Here is a 23933-nt window from a genome sequence, read left to right on the forward strand (position 1 = left end):
CTTGAATTTGCTCATTGTTTTGTTTTGCTTATGTGTTGTTTTCCTCCTTTTTCTAGGAATCATATGTTGTCCATCCCCCACTCAGGCTTGAAAGTCCTCAAAGAGACCCACTATCCCATAGCAGTGCCCAGAGGGATGATGGGAGATGCAGCCTTGATCATGTGCCTTCCAGCATGATCATCTACTGCCTTCTGAGTCAAGAACACACTGCACAGCAGTTTTACCTCATTTGACATTTAGTTGCATGGAATCGCAATGGTTGAGTTAATTACCGACAAAATTAAACTGATTCAAAACAAACAAAACAAAACAAAAACACACACACGCAAAAAAAAAAAATAAAAATCAGAGGATAGTGGGTCCTTTTGTGGCTTTCAGAGTTACCAAACTAATTTTTCCACCTTTGCACAGGTGCTTTTGGTAGTTTTAAAAATTATTTTTTAAAGATATATTCTAGCCTTTTAAAGGAAAAGTATAAATTTAATTTCTTCATTGCAATTTTTGTTTGTGCAAAAAGACCCACTATCAAGGAATGCTGCATGTGCTATTAAAATTGTTCCAAATGTCCATGAATTGGAGACTTTATGTATCTTTCTTTTTTATTGTTCACTTGTCCAGTGTTGTCAATGTGTCTTTTTTTTAATTATTATTTTAATTTTTTTTTTTTTTTTTTTTAATTACAAAAGAACAGAAGGAGTTAAAATCAGTTTAAGGAAGTTTAAATGTGCCCAGTTCCAGGTATTTTGTTGTAGTTTCTGTACTGTTTGTACCAGGTGTTGTTGTTGAGTGTGTACCCATTGTGGGGAGGGGAGGTGCCCTCCCCCTGCCAGAGGCAAACCTGGAGGGATGTTTTACCCAGCTCTGTTCATTTGATTTTGCACATTATTTGTAGCTGCAAACAGTGAGCAAACAGCCTGGTGTGTGTGTCCCTGGGTTTGTCCATTCCTGGGGCAGGAATGGGTGCAGTGTTCCCTCCTGGGGCTGCCACAGTTCCCCTGGAGCAGCACCTGAACGAGTCATTGTCCTGACAAGAACGAATGTATAGACCTGACCCCTGCAATCCATTGCCAATGTTTACATTTTCTAACGCAGACTGTGGAACTGACACAGACTGGGAGCTGGGGCTGTGCCTGGCTCCTGCTGCAGGTGCTGGCAGTGCCCTCTCCGAGGCCTCCCAGAGCACAACAGAGCCCTGCTACTCCTGACTTACCACGGGCTTACTCCTGGTGTCTGTGTCCCCCTGTCCCAGCCCAGCTCCCCGCTCCCCACCCGTCCTGCAAAGGTGCACAGGACAAGTGAAGCTCCTTACTCAGTTGCACTTCAGTATTTCATCACTATGAATGTAAATTATATAAATATATAAAAACCTGCAGCTTTAACAACTGTAATCCAGCCTTTCCAATTAGTTCCATGTATAGAGAATTAAATCCTTCGTACAAAAGAGGCCGACAGTGTTTGTTGTTGTCTCGTTGCTGGGTCACACCCGAGGGCTTTGGCAGCAGCACTGGAGCCCTTTGTCCCTCAGGGACACCTGGAACCCTCAGGGACACCTGGAGCTCCTCAGGGACACAGGGACACCTGGAACCCTCAGGGACACAGGGACACCTGGAGCTCTCCAGGGACACAGGGACACCTGGAGCTCTCCAGGGACACCTGGAGCCCTCAGGGACACCTGGAGCCCTCAGGGACACAGGGACACCTGGAGCTCTCCAGGGACACAGGGACACCTGGAGCCCTTTGTCCCTCAGGGACACCTGGAGCTCTCAGGGACACAGGGACACCTGGAACCTCCAGGGACACAGGGATACCTGGAGCCCTTTGTCCCTCAGGGACACCTGGAGCTCTCCAGGAACACAGGACAACCGGGAGCTCTCCAGGGACACAGGGACACCTGGAGCCCTTTGTCCCTCAGGGACACCTGGAGCTCTCCAGGGACACAGGGACACCTGCCTGGCTCCTGGAGCCCTCAGGGACACCTGGAGCCCTCAGGGACACCTGGAGCCCTCAGGGACACAGGGACACCTGGAGCCCTCAGGGACACAGGGACACCTGGAGCCCTTTGTCCCTCAGGGACACCTGGAACTCTCCAGGGACACAGGGACACCTGGAGCCCTCAGGGACACCTGGAGCCCTCAGGGACACCTGCCTGGCTCCTGGAACGTGGTTTCCCTGTAAGTGCCCAGATCCATCGTTGCTCCCTGCAGCCTTTGCCCCTCTGGCTCAGGGAGGATTGCTGTGTGTCCTTGGACTCCTGGCAGGTCCCTTCCAGCTCAGGGTGTTCTGGGATTCTCTGATTCCCTGCCCAGGGACCAAGCAGTGGATTTTGATATTCTTTTAATTGATAAATTAAATATTTTTTCTTGGTTTGCTGTGGAGGCCTGGAGGGGTTTCTCCCAAGTTCCACCCATTGGCTCCTTCCCCTGTTCCTGTGCCTGAACATGGCTGTTCCTGGATTTGGGATGTGTTTTATGCCAGAAGCTCAAGTCTGAAGATATGCACAACTGCACAGATTTTCCTTCCTTTTAGGACAATATTTAAATAGTAATACATCTTTCACTCCTACCATTAAAAAAGAATTCTTCTCCATCATGGCCACTTGCTGCCAAGTGCAGAAATGGAGCAGCACATCCCAGTGGTGATTTTCAGGGCTCTCTGAGGGGATGGAGCCAGGTTTGACTCCACTCTGTCAGAGCCTCTCCCTCCTTTCCCATCCCGAGCTGCTGGGTTGAACACCTGGCTCACTGAAAGCTCTGCTCCTCAGGACACTGAGGGTGCTGTGACCTCAGGCCAGAGCTACAGAGTGGGTCTGTGTGAAATATTTGCAGTGCTTCAGCTGGGGGGGATTCAGGGGCTGCTCTTCTCTTCTCTTCTCTTCTCTTCTCTTCTCTTCTCTTCTCTTCTCTTCTCTTCTCTTCTCTTCTCTTCTCTTCTCTTCTCTTCTCTTCTCTTCTCTCCCTCCTCACATGCAGTGAAGCCCCTGCAGTGCCTGGGGGTGCAGCTTCTCCCCCTTTGTCCTCAGGGCTGGGCTGGAGCCCCCCAAGGGCCCTGGGAGCCCCTGGGGCAGCGTTGGGAGGCTGGAGGAGCAGGCTGGGCTCCCTCACAGGGAACCCCAAATCCCTGGGGCTGGCACAGCCCTGCCAGCCCATGCAGTGCCAGCTGTGCCCACCTTGTGCCCAGCCCAGAGCACTCAGTGCCACCTCCAGGGCACACCTGCAGGGATGGGCACTGCAAAGCTCCCTGGGCACCCTTTCCATGGGCAAATTGCTGCTGCTGTCCCAGCTGAGGGCACAGCAGGCACTGCTGGTGCCTCAGGGTGAAGGGGAACTGAAATCCCCTGTAAGAGTCCCAGCACTCCCCTGGGGCTCAGTGACAGACGCTGGAGTCCCTGCAGTGTCCATTCCCTCCCTGAGTCCCCAGGGGGCTCTGCTGCCTCAGCAGGGAGGGTTTCATCCTCCTCCTCCTCCTCCTCTTCATCAGGGACTCTCCCTGAGCTGCAGGGAGCAGGGCATTGCAGTGACTGCTTTACTTGTCTTTAGGGATATTAATATATAAATGTATATAAATGTATATATAAATATATATATAAATATAAAAATATATATCTGTATGAGCAAGGGAGCCTGGCAGTGACTGCCCCAGCAGCTGGGGCTGCCCTGCATCCCTGGCAGTGCCCAGGGCCAGGCTGGCACAGTGGGAGGTGTCCCTGCCATGGCAGGGGTGGCACTGGCTGATCCTTACAATCCCTTCCCACCCAAACCAGCCTGGCATTCTGGGAATTGGTTCTGCCTTCACCTCCCTGTGCCAGGGCCTTCTCCCCTTGCACGGGAATTGTCACTTGAGGGAGGAGAGGAAAGTGGAATTCCAGAGGCTGCCAGTGCTGCTGGGTTTTATTCTTCACTGGTTTGATGTTTGTGGGAATTCCTTCTGTATTCAAGTGCTGACAAAGAATTCCCATGGATGTTCTTTCAGAGAATTTGTTCTTTTCAATGCTTGAAATCTGTCCAAGAGAACTCTAAGTCTGAAATGTGGGTTTATCAAGAACATTTTGCTTTATATTCAGGATCAGTTTTATTTAAACCTCAATTCTTTTGGAGCTTTAGTGGCTTCACTTTCTGTCTCCATGAGCTCACTGAGCACATTTTATTCCCATAAGAAAAATGATTGAATTTCTGGTTTGGTTTTAAAGCACTTTTTAGTTGTTTGTGGTTATTGACTCCAGCTATTTAACTTGTTAAATAGCAACTTCTGTGCAGTAAATTCAGATGACAAATGACTTGTTTTTAACTCTAGACAACTTCAGTAGATTCAGGAGCAATATACCCCAGCTATGACTGAGTAGCACTGACCCAGAGGGGAGGGAACCCAGGGCTGCTCAGCCCCACACGGTGCTGAGGTGACCTCTGGGTTTCAGGCCCTTGTCCTGGGGTTCCAATGGAAATGGTTTTCTCCAGGACTTCACTGCCCACCTGGGGACTTCAATGACTGAGCCCAAAGAGGAAACAACTTTCACTTTATAAGAGAAACCAGGGGAGGAGCAGTTTCATTTCCATAGCAACCGAACTGACAGGGTCCTGGGAAAGGAAGAAACCATTTAATACAGAAAATGGGGGAGCAAACTAACAAACTTAAGAACACACCACAGCACCAACCAAGTTCATTATTGTCATTTCCTCATCCTTCCCTGGCTTTCCTGGATTGAAGCAAAGAATTCCCAGAGCAGCTGGGGCTGCCCCTGCATCCCTGGCAGTGCCCAGGCCAGGCTGGACACTGGGGACAGTGGGAGGTGTCCCTGCCATGGCAGGGTGGGATTTAAGTCCCTCCCATCCCAAACCATTCCAGGACTCTGATCTGTGGAATCCAGTTCACCAAAGTTCTTTGGCATCCATGAGGAACGAGCCAGGCATCTCCACCTGGAAAGGAATCAGTTCTTCTTCAGTGTTCTTCATACAAAGACAAGAAAAATCTCTGCCCTTGTGCAGCTCACCAAGAAATCTCCCACCAGGAAAGTCTCTCTGGGATGTTCTGCTCACATTTGGGTGCTTTTTTCCCCAAACACTTCAAAAGCAGAGTGTTTCAGTGGTTCAGAGCAGCATTCACAGCCCAGCTGGCTGCCACTAAAATGCTTCATTATTCAAAATGTCAGTGCTCCCTCCAAGGGCTTGGTGCTTGGAAATCACCTTCAGGCCAAGGATTTTGAACATCTTTGAACAAGAACTTCCCCAAGGAAAAGTAATTAAACACTTGTTTCTCTTCTAATGAAGCACTGGGAGAGCTGGGGCTGTTCCTCAGACCTGTGGTTTCCTTGGTACCAAAGAAGCTGCTCTGAAATCAGACATTTATTCCACAGAGATCAAACTTCTGGCTTTTGGAAGGGGCCAAAATCCATAGTTTTGGCATAAAGATGATATTTCTGCACATCTGTTTTTCATTCCAAGCAAAGTTTGAATTGCACTTTGTGTGACATCCTGTGTCTCAAGGGATCATTGTCTGTATAACTCTGCTTCCCACCTGATCCCAGCTCCCAACTCCAGAGTCAGAGAGGAAACAGCCCTGGCTGGCTGTGTCTCCTCTTCTGGCTTTGTTTCATTTGGTTTTGTTTGGGTTTTGCTTTGTTGGTTTTGTTTGGTTGTTTGGTTTGGTTTGGGGTATTTTGTTATTTTTAAGTCAAATCCAACATTCCCCTTTCAGAAGCACAGATCAGTTAAAGCAGATGTTGCTGGTGTTCCATGGAAATATTGGTGATACACCTGGATCTGCCCAGTGGCATTGTCTGAGCTCCATTCAGGAAGCTAAAAGTGCAGGAAATACTCCCTAAGTAATAACTTTATGTGCAAAGAACTGAAAGGGTTACCTGGGGCCTGATGTTTCCATGAGGAAAGTTTCTTTCCATGAGGAATATACTGAATTTGCTGAGGGTGAGGGAAAGAATTCAACTGGAGAATTTTGGTTGTGTGAAAATAGTTGAATAGATCATTTTTAGAGCCAGACATTTTCCACCTGTTAGAAATCAACTTTGCTTTCTGCAATGCATTGTGTTTTATGCAGAAAAGTAGCAAAAACTGGAAGAAAACATTCTGTGCTCCAGTCTCAAAGAACTTAATTAAGCTCAGCTGAAAAATAATGGCCTACAGAAGAAAGAATGGAATTAAATGTCTGTCTAATTCAGAGCAGAAAAGAAAACTCAGGATTGTGGAACTGATATAAAACCCTCCCATCTGAGGGGATCAGCGCAAGGGAGGTTTGCAGCAGTGAAAGGACAGAGCTGATGGCAGAGGAGCTCTCAGTGCCAGCCTTTTCCTGGAGAACAAAATCCACCCTTGGCTCGGCCCTGGCACCAGTGGGATCTGCAGTGGCCTTGGCAGGTCCTGGCTCAGGCCCTTCAAATGTCTGGGAGCAGTTTTATGGAATGTGGAGGAGTGCAGGGGCCCTGCAGGCCCTTCTGGAGCAGCATTTCTGTGAGCACAGGGGCCAAGTGAACCCGAATATGGAGCATCCCTCATTCCAAAGGGCCCTCAGAGCTTTAGGGAGCTGCAGCTCTTCCCTGATTCCCTCTGGGATGTCTCTGTGTTCTCCTCACACATGGAGCCCTTTTCCCTGCCTGCCATCCCTGTGGGATTGGAATGGCCCAGCCCAAGGGGTCAGGGCTCCAGGGAGAGGCTGGGAATGGGCAGCAGAGGGGAGGGAGAGCTCACACACAGCGATGGCCTTGGTTGGAATAAATGAAAAATGTGTTAAATGGAATGTTTGGAGTCCCTGAGAGATGGAGCTTTGCTGGGGCTGTGCTGTGTCAGCAGGAATGCAGTGAGCAGGGCAGGCAGCAGTGCTGTCCATGCAGGGCTGTGTGAGCAGTAATGCAGTGAGCAGGGCAGGCAGCAGTGCTGTCCATGCAGGGCTGTGCCATGTCAGCAGGAATGCAGTGAGCAGGGCAGGCAGCAGTGCTGTCCATGCAGGGCCATGTGAGCAGGAATGCAGTGAGAAGGGCAGGCAGCAGTGCTGTCCATGCAGGCTGTGCTGTGTGAGCAGGAATGCAGTGAGCAGGGCAGGCAGCAGTGCTGTCCATGCAGGGCCGTGTCAGCAGTTATGCAGTGAGCAGGGCAGGCAGCAGTGCTGTCCATGCAGGGCCATGAGAGCAATAATGCAGTGAGCGGGGCAGGCAGCAGTGCTGTCCATGCAGGGCTGTGTCAGCAGTAATGCAGTGAGCGGGGCAGGCAGCAGTGCTGTCCATGCAGGGCTGTGTCAGCAGGAATGCAGTGAGCAGGGCAGGCAGCAGTGCTGTCCATGCAGGGCTGTGTCAGCAGTAATGCAGTGAGCAGGGCAGGCAGCAGTGCTGTCCATGCAGGCTGTGCTGTGTGAGCAGGAATGTAGTGAGCGGGGCAGGCAGCAGTGCTGTCCATGCAGGCTGTGCCGTGTCAGCAGGAATGCAGTGAGCGGGGCAGGCAGCAGTGCTGTCCATGCAGGCTGTGCTGTGTCAGCAGGAATGCAGTGAGCAGGGCAGGCAGCAGTGCTGTCCATGCAGGGCTGTGTCAGCAGGAATGCAGTGAGCAGGGCAGGCAGCAGTGCTGTCCATGCAGGGCTGTGCTGTGTCAGCAGGAATGCAGTGAGCAGGGCAGGCAGCAGTGCTGTCCATGCAGGGCTGTGCCATGTCAGCAGGAATGCAGTGAGCAGGGCAGGCAGCAGTGCTGTCCATGCAGGGCTGTGCCATGTCAGCAGTAATGCAGTGAGCAGGGCAGGCAGCAGTGCTGTCCATGCAGGGCCGTGTCAGCAGGAATGCAGTGAGCAGGGCAGGCAGCAGTGCTGTCCATGCAGGGCTGTGTCAGCAGGAATGCAGTGAGCAGGGCAGGCAGCAGTGCTGTCCATGCAGAGCCATGTCAGCAGGAATGCAGTGAGCAGGGCAGGCAGCAGTGCTGTCCATGCAGGGCTGTGTCAGCAGTAATGCAGTGAGCAGGGCAGGCAGCAGTGCTGTCCATGCAGGGCTGTGTCAGCAGGAATGCAGTGAGCAGGGCAGGCAGCAGTGCTGTCCATGCAGGGCTGTGTCAGCAGGAATGCAGTGAGCAGGGCAGGCAGCAGTGCAGCTCCTGCAGGGCTGCTGTGGCTGCCCCAGTGAGGGTCCCTGTGCCCCAGCCCCATGGAGAAGCCCCAGGTGGGTCCCTGTGCCCCAGCCCCACTGAGGCCCCGCTGCCGTTGTGTTTTGCAGGGTGTGCAGACCTGCACCTGCTGGACATGCTGACCCCCACCGAGAGGAAGAGGCAGGGCTACATCCACGAGCTCATCGTCACCGAGGAGAACTACGTGAACGACCTGCAGCTGGTGACAGAGGTGCGGCAGCCCCGGCCCTCCTCCCCCGGCCGGTGCAGAATTCCTGCACTGTGCAAAATCCCTGCATTGTGCAAAGTTCCTGCATTGTGCAAAATCCCTGCACTGTGCAAAATCCCTGCATTGTGCAAAATCTCTGCACTGTGCAAAGTTCCTGCATTGTGCAGAATTCCTGCTTGTGCAAAGTTCCTGCATTGTGCAAAATCCCTGCATTGTGCAGAATTCCTGCATTGTGCAAAGTCCCTGCATTGTGCAGAATCCCTGCATTTCACTGCCATCCTGCCTGCCTTGGGGTCTCTGCCCAGTCCTCCTTTGTCTCTATTGATACAGATATACAGATATACAGATATACAGATACAGATACAGATATACAGATATAGATACACAGATACAAATATATATATATACAGATATACAGATATACAGATATACAGATAGCTATACAAATACAGAGATACAGATAGACAGATACAGATACACAGATACAAATATTTATATATACAGATACAGATATACAGATATACATATAAATACAGATACAAATATATAGATATACAGATATACAGATATACAGATATACATATACAGATAAATAGATACAAATATATAGATATACAGATACAGATACACAGATACAGATACAGATATACAGATACAGATAAATACAGATCTACAGATAGATATAGATACAGGTACAGATACAGAGATACAGATACAGATAGATACAGATATACAGATACATACAGATACATCTATACAGACAAACAGATAAACAGATACAGATATACAGATACAGATAGCTATACAAATACAGAGATACAGATAGACAGATACAGATACAGGTATACAGATACAGATACAAATATATATATACAGATACAGATACACAGATACAAATATATAGATATACAGATACAGATAGATACAGATATACAGATACATACAGATACAGTTATACAGAGATACAGATACAGCTATACAGAGAAACAGACAGATACAGATATACAGATACAGCTGTGGGTGCGTGCATACCATGGCAATCCCCCATGCCACCATCACCAAAATGCTGATCTTTGAGGTGTCATTTTAGCAAAGCCCTTTTGCTCCTGACTCTCAGTGTTCATTTCTCATGTACAGGCTGTGAAGCTTAAACAAATGTTCTGGAATGAGGCACATTCCCTGTATTCTGAAGGGGACAGATAGTGAGTGATAAATGAGCAGTGGGGCTCAGTTATCACTTCCTGTGATTGGCTTTAGAGGTGGGAAAACAGGAATTAGTACAGCCAGCTATGGACAATTCCTTTGACAAAAAAGCAAAGTCCTTTTTTGAGGAAGAGTTCAAGATATGCAAAACTTGGGACTCTCAGAGAAATCAGATCTTCCACAGAAGAGTCCAAAGTAAAACCTATCTTCAGTTGCAGTATCAAAGGAATGCTGAGATCTTTTGCAGGAGATCTCTGCTAAAATTGCCAGGTTTCAAACAGGTTATCCAGATCAGCATTAACACCAGCACCCCTACACATTCAGAGTACTCCCTGTTGAAGCCCCTCAATACCTGAGGGTCTCCTTAGTCCCAGGGAACACCATGGATGTCAGGGACAGGGGTGCTGGCTCTGTCCTTACCCTGTGCACTCTAAATGGCCTCTTCTCACTCCCCAGATCTTCCAGAAACCACTGATGGAGTCTGAGCTGGTCACAGAAAAAGAAGTTGCCATGATTTTTGTGAATTGGAAGGAGCTGATTATGTGCAATATAAAACTACTGAAGTAAGTTGGTTTTTTCCCCCATACTTCACAAAACCAGAACCCTGGGCCTCTCCCCCTGCCTCTCCTTTTATCTGCATGAAAACATTTGCCACTTACACAAATCCTAACCAGAAGGGCCACGTGTTTCTCCTTGGGGGAAAAAGCAATCTGGGGGCAGGGTTTGCTGTGAGCTGTTGGGAATAACCCAGCATTTCTCTGCCCTTTGCACTCCCTTGGTTCCTGCTGCAGAGGGCAAATCCTCCTCTCCCCTGCAGAGCAGGGCCTGCCAAGGCTTCCAAAGGGTTTGTGCCCAGGGCATCCCTCTCCAAAGGCTCCGGGTGCTGCTGCCAGCAGAGACACTGCCAGTGGGGACACAGTTAAACCTGCACCTTGATAGGCAAAAGCATTATAAAGTTATTTTCTTTCCCTACCCAGCTGCTAATTTTCACTGAACCAGGGATTTTACAGCTTTGTAGAATCTCCTTTTTTTGTAAAATGGCTCACAAGTTGATAAGTTGTGGCAGTGACAGGACAAGTGACAATGAACCTTTCCTTAGGACACCAGGCTAAAACCTCAAAGTGATGGGTTTTTCCTGCCTCACTCACACATCAGTAACTCTCTTTCTAAGCCAATAGAAAAGGAAATTCCCCTCCTCTTCCTCTCACCTGTGATCTGGCGTTGCATTAAAGTCAGGCAGCAGCTGGATCACAGGAGAGGGAAAGGTGTTGGCTGAGGGTGTAGCCTGGGTTATGTGCAAACCCAGGGCACCAGGAATATTTCTGTGTCTGCTCTGGGGTGCCCTGACCCCCAGGGCAGCACTGACTCTGACCCTCATCCATGGAGAAAGTTTCCCAGACTTCAACATAGACTGGAATCCACAAAAGTGTGAAATAGATTATAGAGAGCAGTGTAGGTGCATCACTTGGTGAGAAATTGAGGTTTTGGGGTTTTTAGTCTGTTGTGGATGGCAGCAAGATGGAGGGCACAGGGTGCTGTCCTGGGTTTGTTCTTCATGCTTCTTCTTCCTCCTTCTCCATGGGTTTGGGTGGCGTTTTGTGATTGGGCAGAAAAGTCCCCATTGTGGGCTTCCAAAGATCAGTTATTGGGTTAAAAGGGAAAACAATCCAGGTGTCAGTTCTTCATTGGATAGTTCAGTCTTAAAATACCTTGGAACAAGAGATTGCTGGCCATTTTGTGCCTTCTAATGAAAAGCTGCAGAACTCACAGCAGTGAGACTGTTTGACTGATAACAAATAATAAACACCTGAGTCTGAATGTGAATTACTGTCCCAAGTGCCTTCAATCCAGACCCAGAGAAACCCACACCTGGCACTGCCACAGCTGGTGCCTCCATGCAAAAGTAGCAGCTCAGTAAGAAGGAACTGTTCATTGTGTCCCTGCAGTAAATCTTGTGCCTGGTGTAGTTATGTTTCTCTGCCTTTCCCCAATGAATAAGAACCACCCCTTTGTTCCATAACTGAGGAGTGGCTCTGTGTCCACCCCCTGCCCAGGGCCCTGCGCGTGAGGAAGAAGATGTCGGGGGAGAAGATGCCGGTGAAGATGATCGGGGACATCCTGACGGCGCAGCTGCCGCACATGCAGCCCTACATCCGCTTCTGCAGCTGCCAGCTCAACGGCGCCGCCCTCATCCAGCAGAAAACCGACGAGGTGCCCGACTTCAAGGAGTTTGTCAAGGTGGGACAAGCAGCAGCCCTGGGGAACTCTGTGCATCTTCTCTTGCCACCTGGCTGAGCTGCTGAGCCAAGGAGGCAGCACCTCCTGTGAGGGCTGTGTCACTGCTGGGCCACCCTGGAGGGGCTGCAGCGTGCCCAGGGCAGGGAACGGAGCTGGGAAGGGGCTGGAGAATCCCTGAGGGAGCTGGAAGGGGCTGCAGAATCCCTGAGGAGCTGGAAGGGGCTGGAGAATCCCTGAGGAGCTGGGAAGGGGCTGCAGAATCCCTGAGGAGCTGGAAGGGGCTGCAGAATCCCTGAGGAGCTGGAAGGGCTACAGAATCCCTGAGGAGCTGGAAGGGGCTGGGGCTGGAGCAAAGGAGGCTCAGGGGCCCTCGTGGCTCTGCACAAGGCCCTGCCAGGAGGGCACAGCCGGGGGGGTCGGGCTCTGCTGCCTGTCCAAAGGAAAAGGAGAGGAAATGGCCTCAAATGGCACCAGAGGAGGTTCAGAATTCAGATTAGGAACATTTTTTTTCCCTCACAGAGTGGTCAGGCCTTGGGCTGAGCTGCCCAGGGAGGTTTGGAGTCACTGGAATTGTCCAGAGGGGTCTGGATGTGGCCCTTGGGGACAGGGATTGGGGTGATGCTGGTGGGGCTGGGCTGGCACTGAGTAATCCTGGAGGGCTCCTCCAGCCTTGGTGATTCTGGAATTCTTGTCCAGACAAGGCAGGTGAAGAAGTGTTGTACAAAGCACCAGGAGTTCTCCCGCTGATGTTGAGATCTCAGAGCAGATTTAGCTGAGGATTGGTGCTCATTTATTGCCTTCCCTTTTCCTGCCTTGGAGGAGCTCATATTTGGGGTTTAAAGCACCTGACTAACCAGATTTTCCCTCTCTAATGTTTCAGAGGTTAGCAATGGATCCTCGCTGTAAAGGAATGCCACTGTCAAGTTTTCTACTGAAGCCTATGCAACGGGTAACCAGATACCCACTAATCATCAAAAATGTACGTTCCTCTGCACACCTGCTGGGTTTGGTCTGCTTTGCTTACACCTTAATTACAGGGTTGTTTCCTTATTTGTGTTAGGGTTTGTCACTGGGAGGTTTCTGATGTGCTGGAGAATGTGGGATGTGTCCTTTAATACTCAATTCCAGTATAGAAAATGGGATCACTCCTTGGGCTTTGGCAAAGTTATTCCATATTTCCATTTGAAACAGAGCTGAAGCTTGCACCCAAAGAACCAGAAGGCAGTGAGTGCTGAGGGAAAATGTAAAATTCAGATAACAGGAGCAACAAGACAACCTTGTGCTCATATTTGCCTTTCCCCTCAGTGCCATTCCCTCCCCAGGGGCTGAGCCTGCATTGCTGCAGGTTCCCCCTGTGCTGATGCTGCTGGAGGTTTTACAGCCCTTTCCTAACACTCCTACTTCTTGCTTAATGTTTCCCATCCCAAATAACACCATGGAGCATGGCCCAAGGCTGTCACAGGGGATTATGAATTGGATGTTGGCATTTAGGGATTCCTTCAGCAGTCGTGGCTCCATTTCTGTATTTGGCTGTCAGAGGAGCCAGCAGTGTCCTGGCACAAAGGCTGTGCAGGCAGGCCTGCAGTCCAGCTGTTCCCAAAGAGTGTTTGCCTCCCATTTCTCCCATCTGTCAAGGAGGAAAATAAACGTGGGGCTGGCTGTGCTGGCAGCGTGGGGCTGGCAGCTGAGCTGTGGTGCCGGGGGCTGACGCTGCCTGTGCGTGTGTGCAGATCATCGAGAACACCCCCGAGAACCACCCTGACCACAGCCACCTGAAGCAGGCGCTGGAGAAGGCGGAGGAGCTGTGCTCGCAGGTGAACGAGGGCGTGCGCGAGAAGGAGAACTCGGACAGGCTGGAGTGGATCCAGGCCCACGTGCAGTGCGAGGGCCTCTCCGAGGTAACGGGGCTGCCCCGGGACAGGGACGCGGCAGCACCGCCCCCTCCCCTGGCCCCCTGTCCTGTCCCCTGTGTCCCCCTGGCCCCTGCACGCCCTCCTGGCTGCTGCTCGTGCTCCTGACCCTGCTCGGGTGCCTGGCTCCGGAGCAGTGCGGGTTCAACGCTGCCACCAGCACTTCCCAGTGTCCCAGTTCTTTGTGGAGCAGTGCTCATGGGGCTGCTGCATCCCCCCCACTGACCACTGTGGGCTGCTTTGAAAACCAAATATTTAGAAATATTTTCTGTGATAAAGCTTTGTATACATTTGAAAACTCAAGAATACTGATCAAGTCTCTGGAGACTTTACAGAGAGAACCCCTGCCTCCCATGCCATGTTACCTGATAAGTTTCTAGAAATATTGTGTTTCTATGTCTGCAAAAGGAGGGAAGATATTCTGATGGCCTTCCAGGTAACAGAGGCAGACAGATCACAATTTGATTTTCAAAGTATGCACTGTTCTAGAAGGTAAAAAATAATGAGCACTGGTTGGTTTATAAAGTAGAAAAATTGCATTTCACCTGAGGAAGTGTGACTGTTGTGGGAGAAGGACGGGTGTGACACTGTCAGCACATCCAGCTGTCTGCCAGCAGGAACGTGGCTGCTTTATCTTCTGTGGGTGGTGCCTGGCCCAGAAGAGCAGCTCCACACCCTGCAGAGCCTGTGGTGCTCACTGCACCATCACCAGTGGCAGGAACAGCCCAGCCTCTCCTGGTTTCTGTCCAAGGGGTTCCCAGCCTGCCAAAGAGCCCCTCCAGAGCCAGCTGCCCAGGCTGGGCCGAGCTGTGCCAAACCCTGGTGAAAATAAACCTGAAAATGGCACTTTAGGCACTGCTGATCCCTGACAAGGCCTGGCTGAGCCTGGGATTGTGCCAGTCCCAGTGGTCAGCAGCTCTCACGTGGGGTATCGTGGCCATCTGAAGTCCTCTGGGGTGTTTAAGGGGTGAAATTCAAGCCCAATTCAGAATGCAGCCCTAAAGGAAGCTCAGCCTGTGCAGAGGCCGTTGGCAGAGCTGCTGCTCATGCAGGACAGGTGCCCTGCTCAGTCCCACCCTGGAGGTGCATGTCCATGGCCAGGGGGCACAGATGCTCGTGGCTTGCCCTGCCTGCCCAGCCCTGTGGCCTTCAGGGACTCTCCCAGGGCCCCCTGTGACTTGTGCTGCTTGTGGTGCTCGAGGCATGGCTGGTCATCCCTGCCACAGGCTGGAACCAGGACTCAAAACTGTGTTTGGTCTCTTGCAGGGCAGCCCCGATTGTTTCACTTTATACAGTGCGTTGTTGTTCTTCTTCTACTTTTCGCAGCAACTCGTTTTTAATTCAGTTACAAACTGCTTGGGACCACGCAAGTTCCTGCACAGTGGGAAGCTCTATAAAGCCAAGAGTAACAAGGAGCTCTATGGTTTTCTCTTCAACGACTTCCTCCTCCTCACTCAGATCATAAAACCTCTTGGCTCTTCTGGCACAGACAAGGTCTTCAGCCCCAAGTCCAACCTGCAGTACAAAATGTACAAAACTGTGAGTGCTGCTCCGACACGGGGATGGGGACAGGGCTCAGCAGCTCCATTCTGGGGGTGTGGGCAGGAGCCTGCCTAGAGAAGAGTTAGAAAGCTTTGGGGTTCAGGGCTGATGGCAGGAAGGGCGGCTGTGTGCTCCAGGGAAATAAGAAAAGATGCTTTGCAGGTTTTGCTTGAATAAAACTCTTCCATGAGGGCTCGTGTGTTTGAGGGAGAGCAGCGTTCACTGCTCTCTGGGGGAGGAAATTCTGCTGTGCTCCAGGCTATGCAGGCACCTCTGTCTCTGTCAGCTTTTAACATTTTCTGCAGAAATGTAGGAGGCAGAAGGGGGAGATACTTTGGGGCATGGAACAGTCCTGCTGTGAGCTGATGTGTGCTGAATGCCCCTGTGCAGACTCTGCAGTACAACTCGAGCTCTGCTGATGTTTTACAGCCCATTTTCCTCAACGAGGTACTGGTAAAATTACCCACAGACCCTTCTGGAGATGAGCCCATCTTCCACATCTCCCACATTGACAGAGTCTACACACTGCGGGCTGAAAGCATTAATGAAAGGTAAGGGCCTTTGTGGGCCTTTAAAAAGTCTGGGAACTGTAGGATGGCAATGGTTGTGATGGAAACTTGCACAGCACTCTCCAAGCTGGTTATTTTACAGGACTGGAAAATTCCTTCTTGGGAATATGATGATCTGACCAAGAGGGAGAAATAATATTTCCTGAATTCCAGCTAGACCAGTGATGAAATGGCTGAGGGTGGATGTTTAGGCTGCATTTCACGTTTTATGGTGATGTGAAGAAGCCAAGAGATGCAATTCTATCTTCTGCTGCCACCTGGGATAGTGGATGGTGTCCCTGCCCATGGCAGGGAGCAGGACTGGGGGAGCTTTAGGATGCCTCCCATCCCAAACCATGAATGTCCTGTGGAGCAGCAGCTCTTCATTTGGGGTTCCAGAATTAATCCACAGCCTCCAGATTCTCCCATGATTCCTTGGCTCAGGCTTCCTTGTATGTCACAGCAGTTCTTCAAAGCCCTTGAGGTCACTTTGTAGCCTTTCTGCCACCCTTTTCCTGTCAGCCTTCCCCTCAGCCTCCTTCAGGCACAGGCTGGGAGTGCTGGGATGGACTCAGTGATCCATGTGGGTCCCTTCCAACTCAGGGTGTTCTGTGACTCTTAACCATGAAATGGTTTCCCACAAGGGCCCATTCACCACCCCTGGACTCCCCAGGTTATGCTTTTAAAGCCCTGAGAGTCAGAAGAGTTGGGTTGGAAATCTCAGGGGCCAAGGACAGTGGCCACCTCAGCAGCAGCAGCGTCTTGTACCTCCTGCCTCCAAGAAATCAGTTTATTTCAGGAAAACAAGAGGCTGGATGAAAGCAAACCTGTTCTTGAGACCTTCTGTTTTCTCACCAAGCATCTCCTGCTCATGGTTCTCTTGTGCTTTCTCTGTGTGCTGGAGTTTGCTGCCTTGGGATGGTTCCATTCTGCAGGTGCTGAATTCAGTAAAATCCCTTCCAGGCAGACAGCTGTGGGATGGCAGAGCCTGGGATGGGGCCAGAGCCTTGGCTGGGAAGGAGGGACAGCTTTAGTTTTGTCAGCTGTGCTCCAGCAGGGAAAAACAGGAATGGCATTTTGCAACTTTTCTTTCTCCTTTCCCTTCCAAGGACTGCCTGGGTTCAGAAGATCAAAGCTGCTTCAGAACTTTACATAGAGACTGAAAAGAAGAAGAGGGAAAAGGCCTACTTAGGTACAGCATAGGATGTGGGGGGTGGTCTCATCTTCTGTGGAAAAGTCCCTGGGCAGGAAAATTCACTGGTGACATTTCTCTCTGCTCTCCTGTTGCACCACAGTTCGCTCTCAGAGGGCAACAGGCATCGGGAGGCTGATGGTGAATGTTGTGGAAGGCATTGAGCTGAAACCCTGCAGGTCCCACGGTGAGTGCCTTGGCTTTCCTTGCTCCATCCAGAGGACATTCCCATTTGCCAGCCTAACTCTGCAGGGGCTCTGTGCCAGACATGATTTTGTTAAATGATGTGGGTTTAATGAAGGTAAAATAGGCAGAGGTGACTTTGTGCAGCTGAACCACGGTCCTGCAGTTGTCCTGCACGAGGTTTTGTTTCAGGCTGGCTTCGTTTCCACCACACAAGTCATAAAGTCCTGAAGGGAAGGGCGGAGGGTGCTCAGCACCCAGCAGAGTATTCACTGTGATGGTGATGTAGCCCATTACAGAGGCAGTGAAGCAGAGGATGGGGCCAGGGGCCTGGTGTGGCCAAGGTCTGTCCCAGCTCAGGTGGCTGTTGGGGCAGAAGGAAGCTCAGGAGCAGGAGCACACAGCTAACAAAGCCCCGCTCGTTCCTGTTTGTTCCCATCTTCCCAGGAAAGAGCAACCCCTACTGCGAGGTGACCATGGGCTCCCAGTGCCACATCACCAAGACCATCCAGGACACCCTCAATCCCAAGTGGAATTCCAACTGCCAGTTCTTCATCAAGGACCTGGAGCAGGACGTGCTGTGCATCACGGTGTTCGAGCGGGACCAGTTCTCCCCGGATGGTGCGTACGGGGCTGCCCCTGCCAAGGGCGTTTGCAGAGCTCTTTTTTGAGGAGGAGCATTCCTGCTGAGGGAAAGCAGAGGGAATGGGCTGGGCTGGAACATGATCTTTAAAGATACCCCAGACTTGACCCTCTTTGCATAGGAGGAGTCAACTTAACCTCACTCCACACAGTATCAGCACAAAAAGCATGCAGCTCCCTCTGGGTTTTGAGTTCCTTTTCTTGTGCAGTTGACAACAACTAAAATGTGATTTGTAATTCTGCTGAGACTCCAGAAAGCTCTGGATGCTGCTTGCACACAGATGGGTTCAGACAGGAGGAAGAGAAATTACTTTGAGTTCCTGTTATATGCAATAACAGCAGCAAAAATGAGCCCAGGATCCCAAACCCAACAGTTTGGCTGGGAAAGGACCTTAAAGATCATCCAGTCCCAGCCCCTTCCACTATCCCACATTGCTCCAAGCCCCATCCAGAATTTTGTATCAGAAATGACAGACATACTTATGCATTTTTTGAAACAAAACAGAGATACACACTTTAGTTAGAAACACTTGAACGCTTCCAGGGCTGGGGATTCCACAGCCTCTCTCATTCTTATTTCCTAAGCTGGGATGAGCATGTGGAGCACCACAGGTGTATTCTGGAGTCACAATCTCAGGCAGTGTTTGGGTAGGACTGGTACTGGCTCATTGACCTCGTTGCTGGGCTGATGACCTGCTTGGCTCTGTCATCTCCAGCAGGTTCACCCTCAGGTTTAACTGAGAACTTTGGCCTTTGGCCTTATTTTATATCATACAATCAAGAAGTCCCTGAGGCAAGGCAGCTGTGAATTCCATAGTGGGTTTTTCCACTCATGGGCCCATTTAGTTTTATGCTGCTGCTGCTGCTGTTTAACATGATCTGGCTGAATGCCCTGCTATGCAGCTTGGCAGCCTTTGGCCCCCTTCAAGAGCACAACTAGAGCAGGACTGAAGGCTTGTTTTCTCTTTGGCTGTGTGTGGGTGGAAGTTGAGGTCCTTCTGCAGGCTCTGGTTGCCCTCTCCTGAGCACGCTGTGTTTCTGCATTCCAGACTTTTTGGGCAGGACAGAGATCCGTGTGGCAGACATCAAGAAGGATCAGGGTTCCAAGGGGCCAGTTACAAAGTGTCTCCTTCTGCACGAAGTCCCCACAGGAGAGATCGTGGTGCGCCTGGACCTGCAGCTGTTCGATGAGCCTTAGGAGAGAGGGGCCAAAGTCAGAGCTGAGCCAGAGGTCGCTGCAGGAGGTGTCTGCAGAAGCTGTCACCGAGTCCTTGCTGGTGTGGCATGAAACTACTGCTCGCCCTTCACACGTCAGAGGGTTATCAAAGCAAACAGGAGCAGCTTTGTGCCTTGATAATTCTCACTGAACACACGAATCCCAATTTAGTGAGGAGATCTCCCTCAATCTCCCTGTGTGGAACTTGGCGTTGGTTTCCTGGGCTGGTGAAACAACCCTGTTGTTCCTTGTGCTGCAGTGGGGATAGCTGGCAAAACACATGGGTGGCTGTGCTTGCTCCAGCTGCCCTGCTCTTTGATTCCCGTGGAGGAGGCAGTGTGGGTGTGTTTTGGAGGCTTTCTGAGGGTTTTCCCCTTCAGGAGTTCTGTGCCTATTGCCTAGCAGAGTGGTGTGTAAATGTGAGTGAATGGAAGCAGCAGTTTGCAGCAGGAAGATCTCTGAAGGTCTTCATGATGGTACTGAAAAGACTTAGAAAATAAATAGTCTATATCTATAAACAGAGAAGATTCTATTAACATACCACTTCATGACTCGTGTTGCCCCTGAAAATAAAAGCTGTCCAGGCGGTCTGCACAAGGATGAATTGCACTCCAGAAGAGTCCAGCCCTGGGTCCCTGTGGGAGTTGCTGTTGTGCCCAGGGCTGCAGTGCTGGGGCAGGAAGCCAAGGGTGAGGCACAGAGCCCTGCTGGTGTCGTGTGTCCCTCCCGGGTGCTCCTTCAGTGCTGCTGCTCCAGGCCGAGCCTCCCCTGCAGTGGGGGAGGAGAAACAATCGTGGCTGCAGCTCAGGAAGGGACGGCCCAGCCTGCAGGGCCTGGTGTGCCCAGCACTGGGTGGTGCCCGGGCACGGAGCTGAGCTGAGCTCTCCTGTGTGCAGCCAGGGCACGGGGGCTCAGGGCATCCCACGGGGCAGCTGCTGGGTGCCACCAGAGAGCTCGTGGTGCTCTGCAGAGTGGGGACCCCAAAGCCATCCGGGGAATGCAGGGCTCTCCATCCCTTTCACTCCATGGATAACAACGTCCAGGCCCACGTCCCTGTTTGGCAGAGCTCCCGGGCACAACGTCTGCTTTCCCTCAGGCACACGTGTGAGTGCCCTGCTGAGCCTGGACTCGGGGAACAAAACATCCCTGAGAGTCAAATTCCTCTTTGTTCTGCTTGGATTCCTTTTGTTCATGCCCTGCCACGCATCCACTGGTATTTTTGTAAGGACTTCATTCCGGATGGGAGGTGCCAGCCCGTGTCATTCGCATGTGAACGTTCTGTGGAGCTGTTGTTAGGTTTTGGTGTTCCTTGCATGTCCTTTCAGTACTGGTTCCCACCTCTCCTGTGTCGGCGGTGTTCTCTAGCACTCCAAGTCTTATTGGTTTCCATTAGGAAATTAGGATATATCCATAACAGGTAGGTAGGTCAGTATGGTAATAAGTGTAAACTGTGCTGGGAAGTGTCTGTGTATTATAATTTCCTAAAAGACCACTGTAATGTTTCAAGCAATGGGAAGGAAAAAAATGTATGTTGGAGGGACAACAAAGTTTACATTTCATACTTTTCAGAATCGCTTTATTATTTATTTATTGAAGATAGTGTAGAATTTTGTATCAGAAATGACAGACATACTTATGTATTTTTTGAAACAAAACAGAGATACACACTTTAGTTAGAAACTTTCAACTGACCACATTTTAGAGGGAGTGTGACTTCCTAGGCATGCATTTGTTTACCACTAACTGGCTGAAAACACGATTAAGAGAACTTTAAGTTTCTATTTTTCAATGTTGTTAAGAAAATTGTTTCAATTAAAATATGTAAATAGTACTAAACCCATGCTTTCCTAATTCCATATCAATACATTTTATTAAATATAATGTATATGAAAATACACATTGTTGTGGTAGGATAAAAAAAAGTGATAAAATCTATTACTGGAGTACCATTAAATGTCATTGTCTAACCTTTTATTGCTGTCCTAATTTTACTCAGTGCTGCCAACAGGGTGAACATTCATTTCAGTGTTTCACAAGTAGCATCGCTCTGTTTGTTAATAGTGTCATTTCACCAGCATCAATTACAGTGACAGCTGAACTGGCCAACAGGACAAAAAAATCTCCTGGCTGGAATGCAGGAACCTTGGGGAGGGTTTGGAGGGAGCCCCAAGGAGCTGCACCTGCCTGAGGCTCCTTGGTGCTGGAAGTGGGGGACCCTTCACTCAGGGGCCCCCCTCAGACTGAAACCCATGTCATGGACATCAGAGAATCCCAGAATGGTTTGGGTTGGAAGGGACCTCAATGCCCACCCAGTGCCAGCCGTGCCATGGCAGGGACACCATCCACTGTCCCAGGTGCTCCAAGCCCCATCCAACCTTGGGCAGTGCCAGGGCAGTGCTGTAGCAGCCTGTAGGATTGCCCCATTTGGGGGCACTGTGACAGAACAAGCACGAGCACCTTCCCAGCCCCATCACTTGGGATGTCCCACTCCCCCTGGATGCACAGCAGTGCTGAACTCCTGCCAGGGCCAGGCTGGAGTTTGGCTCACAGAGATCCAATGAATCCCTCACAATCCCTGCTAAAGGGGAAGCTCAGCCTGTCCCTGTGCATGGAGGACAGGCTGTGTCCATGCCCTGGTGACAGTGTCACTGCCCTTGGAGATGGGTGGCACACCAGCACTGCTGGCTTCCCAGACAGAGCTGTGCTCTCTGGAGTCACACAGTCCCCAGAGCCCTGCCAGCCCATGCAGTGCCAGCTGTGCCCCATGGGCACCTTGTCCCCAGCCCAGAGCACTCAGTGCCACCTCCAGGGCACACCTGCAGGGATGGGCACTGCAAAGCTCCCTGGGCAGCCCCTGCCAATGCCACAGCACTTGAAGTGCTGTAAAATAAAACCACCCCCAGGCTGGCCTTGGCTCAGAAATGCTGAGAGCCTGCCCAGGGCAGAGCTGATGGAAAGCCAGGCAGGAAATCCAGGAGAGGCTGCTCAGAGCTGGGGAAGGGACTTGGGCACCTGGAGACAGAGCCCAGCTCTGAGCTGACACTGAGCCAAATAGCTGAGTGATTGCAGCAAGGTTTTTTCTAGATGCACTTAATTATTCAGTATTTTCTCAATGTGAGTTTTTATGAAGGCACTTTTTCAATGCTCATTTTACAATTTTTTTACCCTTTAAAAATAATTCACTTTTTGTTACATGTGAGGAGGATTGGGGTGAGAAACATTGTGGGTAAAGGAGTTTTTTCTTACATTCTCAAAACTGAGATGTGACAACTCCAGATTCTGACTCCAACAGCAGTGCCTGGTGCCAGACTGCTCTGCTTGTCTCAGTGAGATTCCAGTTCATTCAAATCCAGCAGTCAAAGCCCTTGAAACAGGGAGAAGCTGGGAACCAGGAGAAATTGCTTTGAGGGTTTGCTCTGTGTGTACATTCCACATCTGCCCTTGCTTTGTTCAGCCTCTCCACTCCTGTCCTGTGTGCACATTGCTGTATCCAGAGTTCAGTACATGCTTATAGATATAAGATATAATATAGATATTATTGTACATATAGTACAAAACCACAGCTCTGCTGTCATTGTCAAATACAGAGGAAATCTCACAGAAAAGTGTTTAAAGGCAGCTGGTTTTGTTTGTTCATTTAAATATTTTAAAAGGAGGAGTGTCCTCAGGAAATTATTTTTCTGTATGTAGGATATATTTAGGATCTCATTAAAAAAATAAAGAACTGCAGTGAGAGTCTGTTAAACGGCCCTAATTACTTGATAGAGTAGTCAAAGGCTCTGCTGTGGCCGTGGGTCAATTCCTTCAGGGAATCACAGGATGCTTTGGGGGGTCCTCAAATCCCACCCAGTGCCACCCCTGCCATGGCAGGGACACCTTCCCCTGTCCCCAGTGTCCAGCCTGGCCTTGGGCACTGCCAGGGATGCAGGGGCAGCCCCAGCTGCTCTGGGCACCCTGTGCCAGGGCCTGCCCACCCTCTGAGAGGTGCTGCTCCCTCTTCTCCATCTCACCCTGGATTTTTAGTGCACATTTTGCTTTTTGCCAAACAAATGGTATAGACTATATTCCTTTTCTTTTTCTCTTTTAAGACAACCAGAGAAAAATTCCATTGTCTCTAGAATTTGTATGATACTAAAAATTATGAAGGCATTATAAAAATTTGTCAGGCACTAGAAGATAAACTTACCCTTTCTTTCAAGAAAATGCAATTAATTTGTATTGTTGATTTACAGCACATTTAACTATTCCTCAATGAAATATCTGTACTGTGAAGATGGCTCCTTTTGGTTTTTAAGGCATTTGTAACAGGTATGCATCAGGCAGCACTGTTTCTCATAATGCAATTTTAACTGATTTCAGTTCTGTGAATGTCTTGTTGCCTCAGTCCCTCCTGGTTAAACAATTCTATTTACAGACAAGCTAAAACTAAACAAGAGTCCCTAAACTGTGTCCCCCTGTGTGAGGGCTGGTGCTGCTCCAGCTGTGGTGGCACAGCTGGTGTGGGGCTGTGCACTGTGGGACACAGCAGAGACTGGGCTTGTGCAAGCGAATGATGCAAGAATAAATGCAAATGATGCAAGAATAACTTTTTAAAGTTTACCTGTGTGCTGTCACTTTTCTGAGAAGTGCTGGAGAAGAGGGAGATGGAGTCAGGACATCTGCAGATGAGTCACTCTTCCCTCAAGCTCCGACCTCTGCTCCTGGCACAGGGACAGCACCCAGGGAGAGGCTGGGGCTGGGCCAGGAGGGATTTAGGTTGGGTTTTAGGGCAAGGTTCTTGCCCAGAGGGTGCTGGCACTGCCCAGGGAATGGGCACGGCCCCGAGGCTGCCACAGCTCCAGGAGCTGCCAGGGATGCCCAGGCTGGGCTTGGTGGGCTCTGGGCTGGCACTGGGGGGTCCCTGGGGGTCCCTGCAACCCAGGATATTCCATGATCCCATAACTATT

General features: G+C 50.3%; 1 protein-coding gene across 4 annotated transcripts in view; it reads left to right on the top strand.

The window, feature by feature from the left end:
- Window positions 1-20959, top strand: part of ITSN1 (intersectin 1) — a 117636-nt gene extending 96677 nt beyond the window's left edge. For 3 of the 4 annotated variants that reach the window (XM_064704346.1, XM_064704362.1, XM_064704354.1), the window contains 11 exons: window positions 8195-8316; window positions 9973-10079; window positions 11571-11754; window positions 12635-12733; window positions 13485-13652; window positions 14991-15203; window positions 15636-15757; window positions 16864-16946; window positions 17050-17133; window positions 17577-17750; window positions 18821-20959. In XM_064704346.1, coding sequence (XP_064560416.1) covers window positions 8195-8316; window positions 9973-10079; window positions 11571-11754; window positions 12635-12733; window positions 13485-13652; window positions 14991-15203; window positions 15636-15757; window positions 16864-16946; window positions 17050-17133; window positions 17577-17750; window positions 18821-18969 — 1505 coding nt within the window. In that variant the 3' untranslated portion in view covers window positions 18970-20959. Of the gene's footprint in view, window positions 1-56; window positions 1445-8194; window positions 8317-9972; window positions 10080-11570; window positions 11755-12634; window positions 12734-13484; window positions 13653-14990; window positions 15204-15635; window positions 15758-16863; window positions 16947-17049; window positions 17134-17576; window positions 17751-18820 lie in introns of those variants that run through there. The other variant, XM_064704372.1, reaches the window with a different exon arrangement.
- Window positions 20960-23933: the final 2974 nt, after the last annotated feature.

Source organism: Zonotrichia leucophrys, chromosome 1 (assembly GCF_028769735.1).
Source record: "Zonotrichia leucophrys gambelii isolate GWCS_2022_RI chromosome 1, RI_Zleu_2.0, whole genome shotgun sequence".
In the NCBI taxonomy this organism is placed as follows: Eukaryota; Metazoa; Chordata; class Aves; order Passeriformes; family Passerellidae; genus Zonotrichia; species Zonotrichia leucophrys.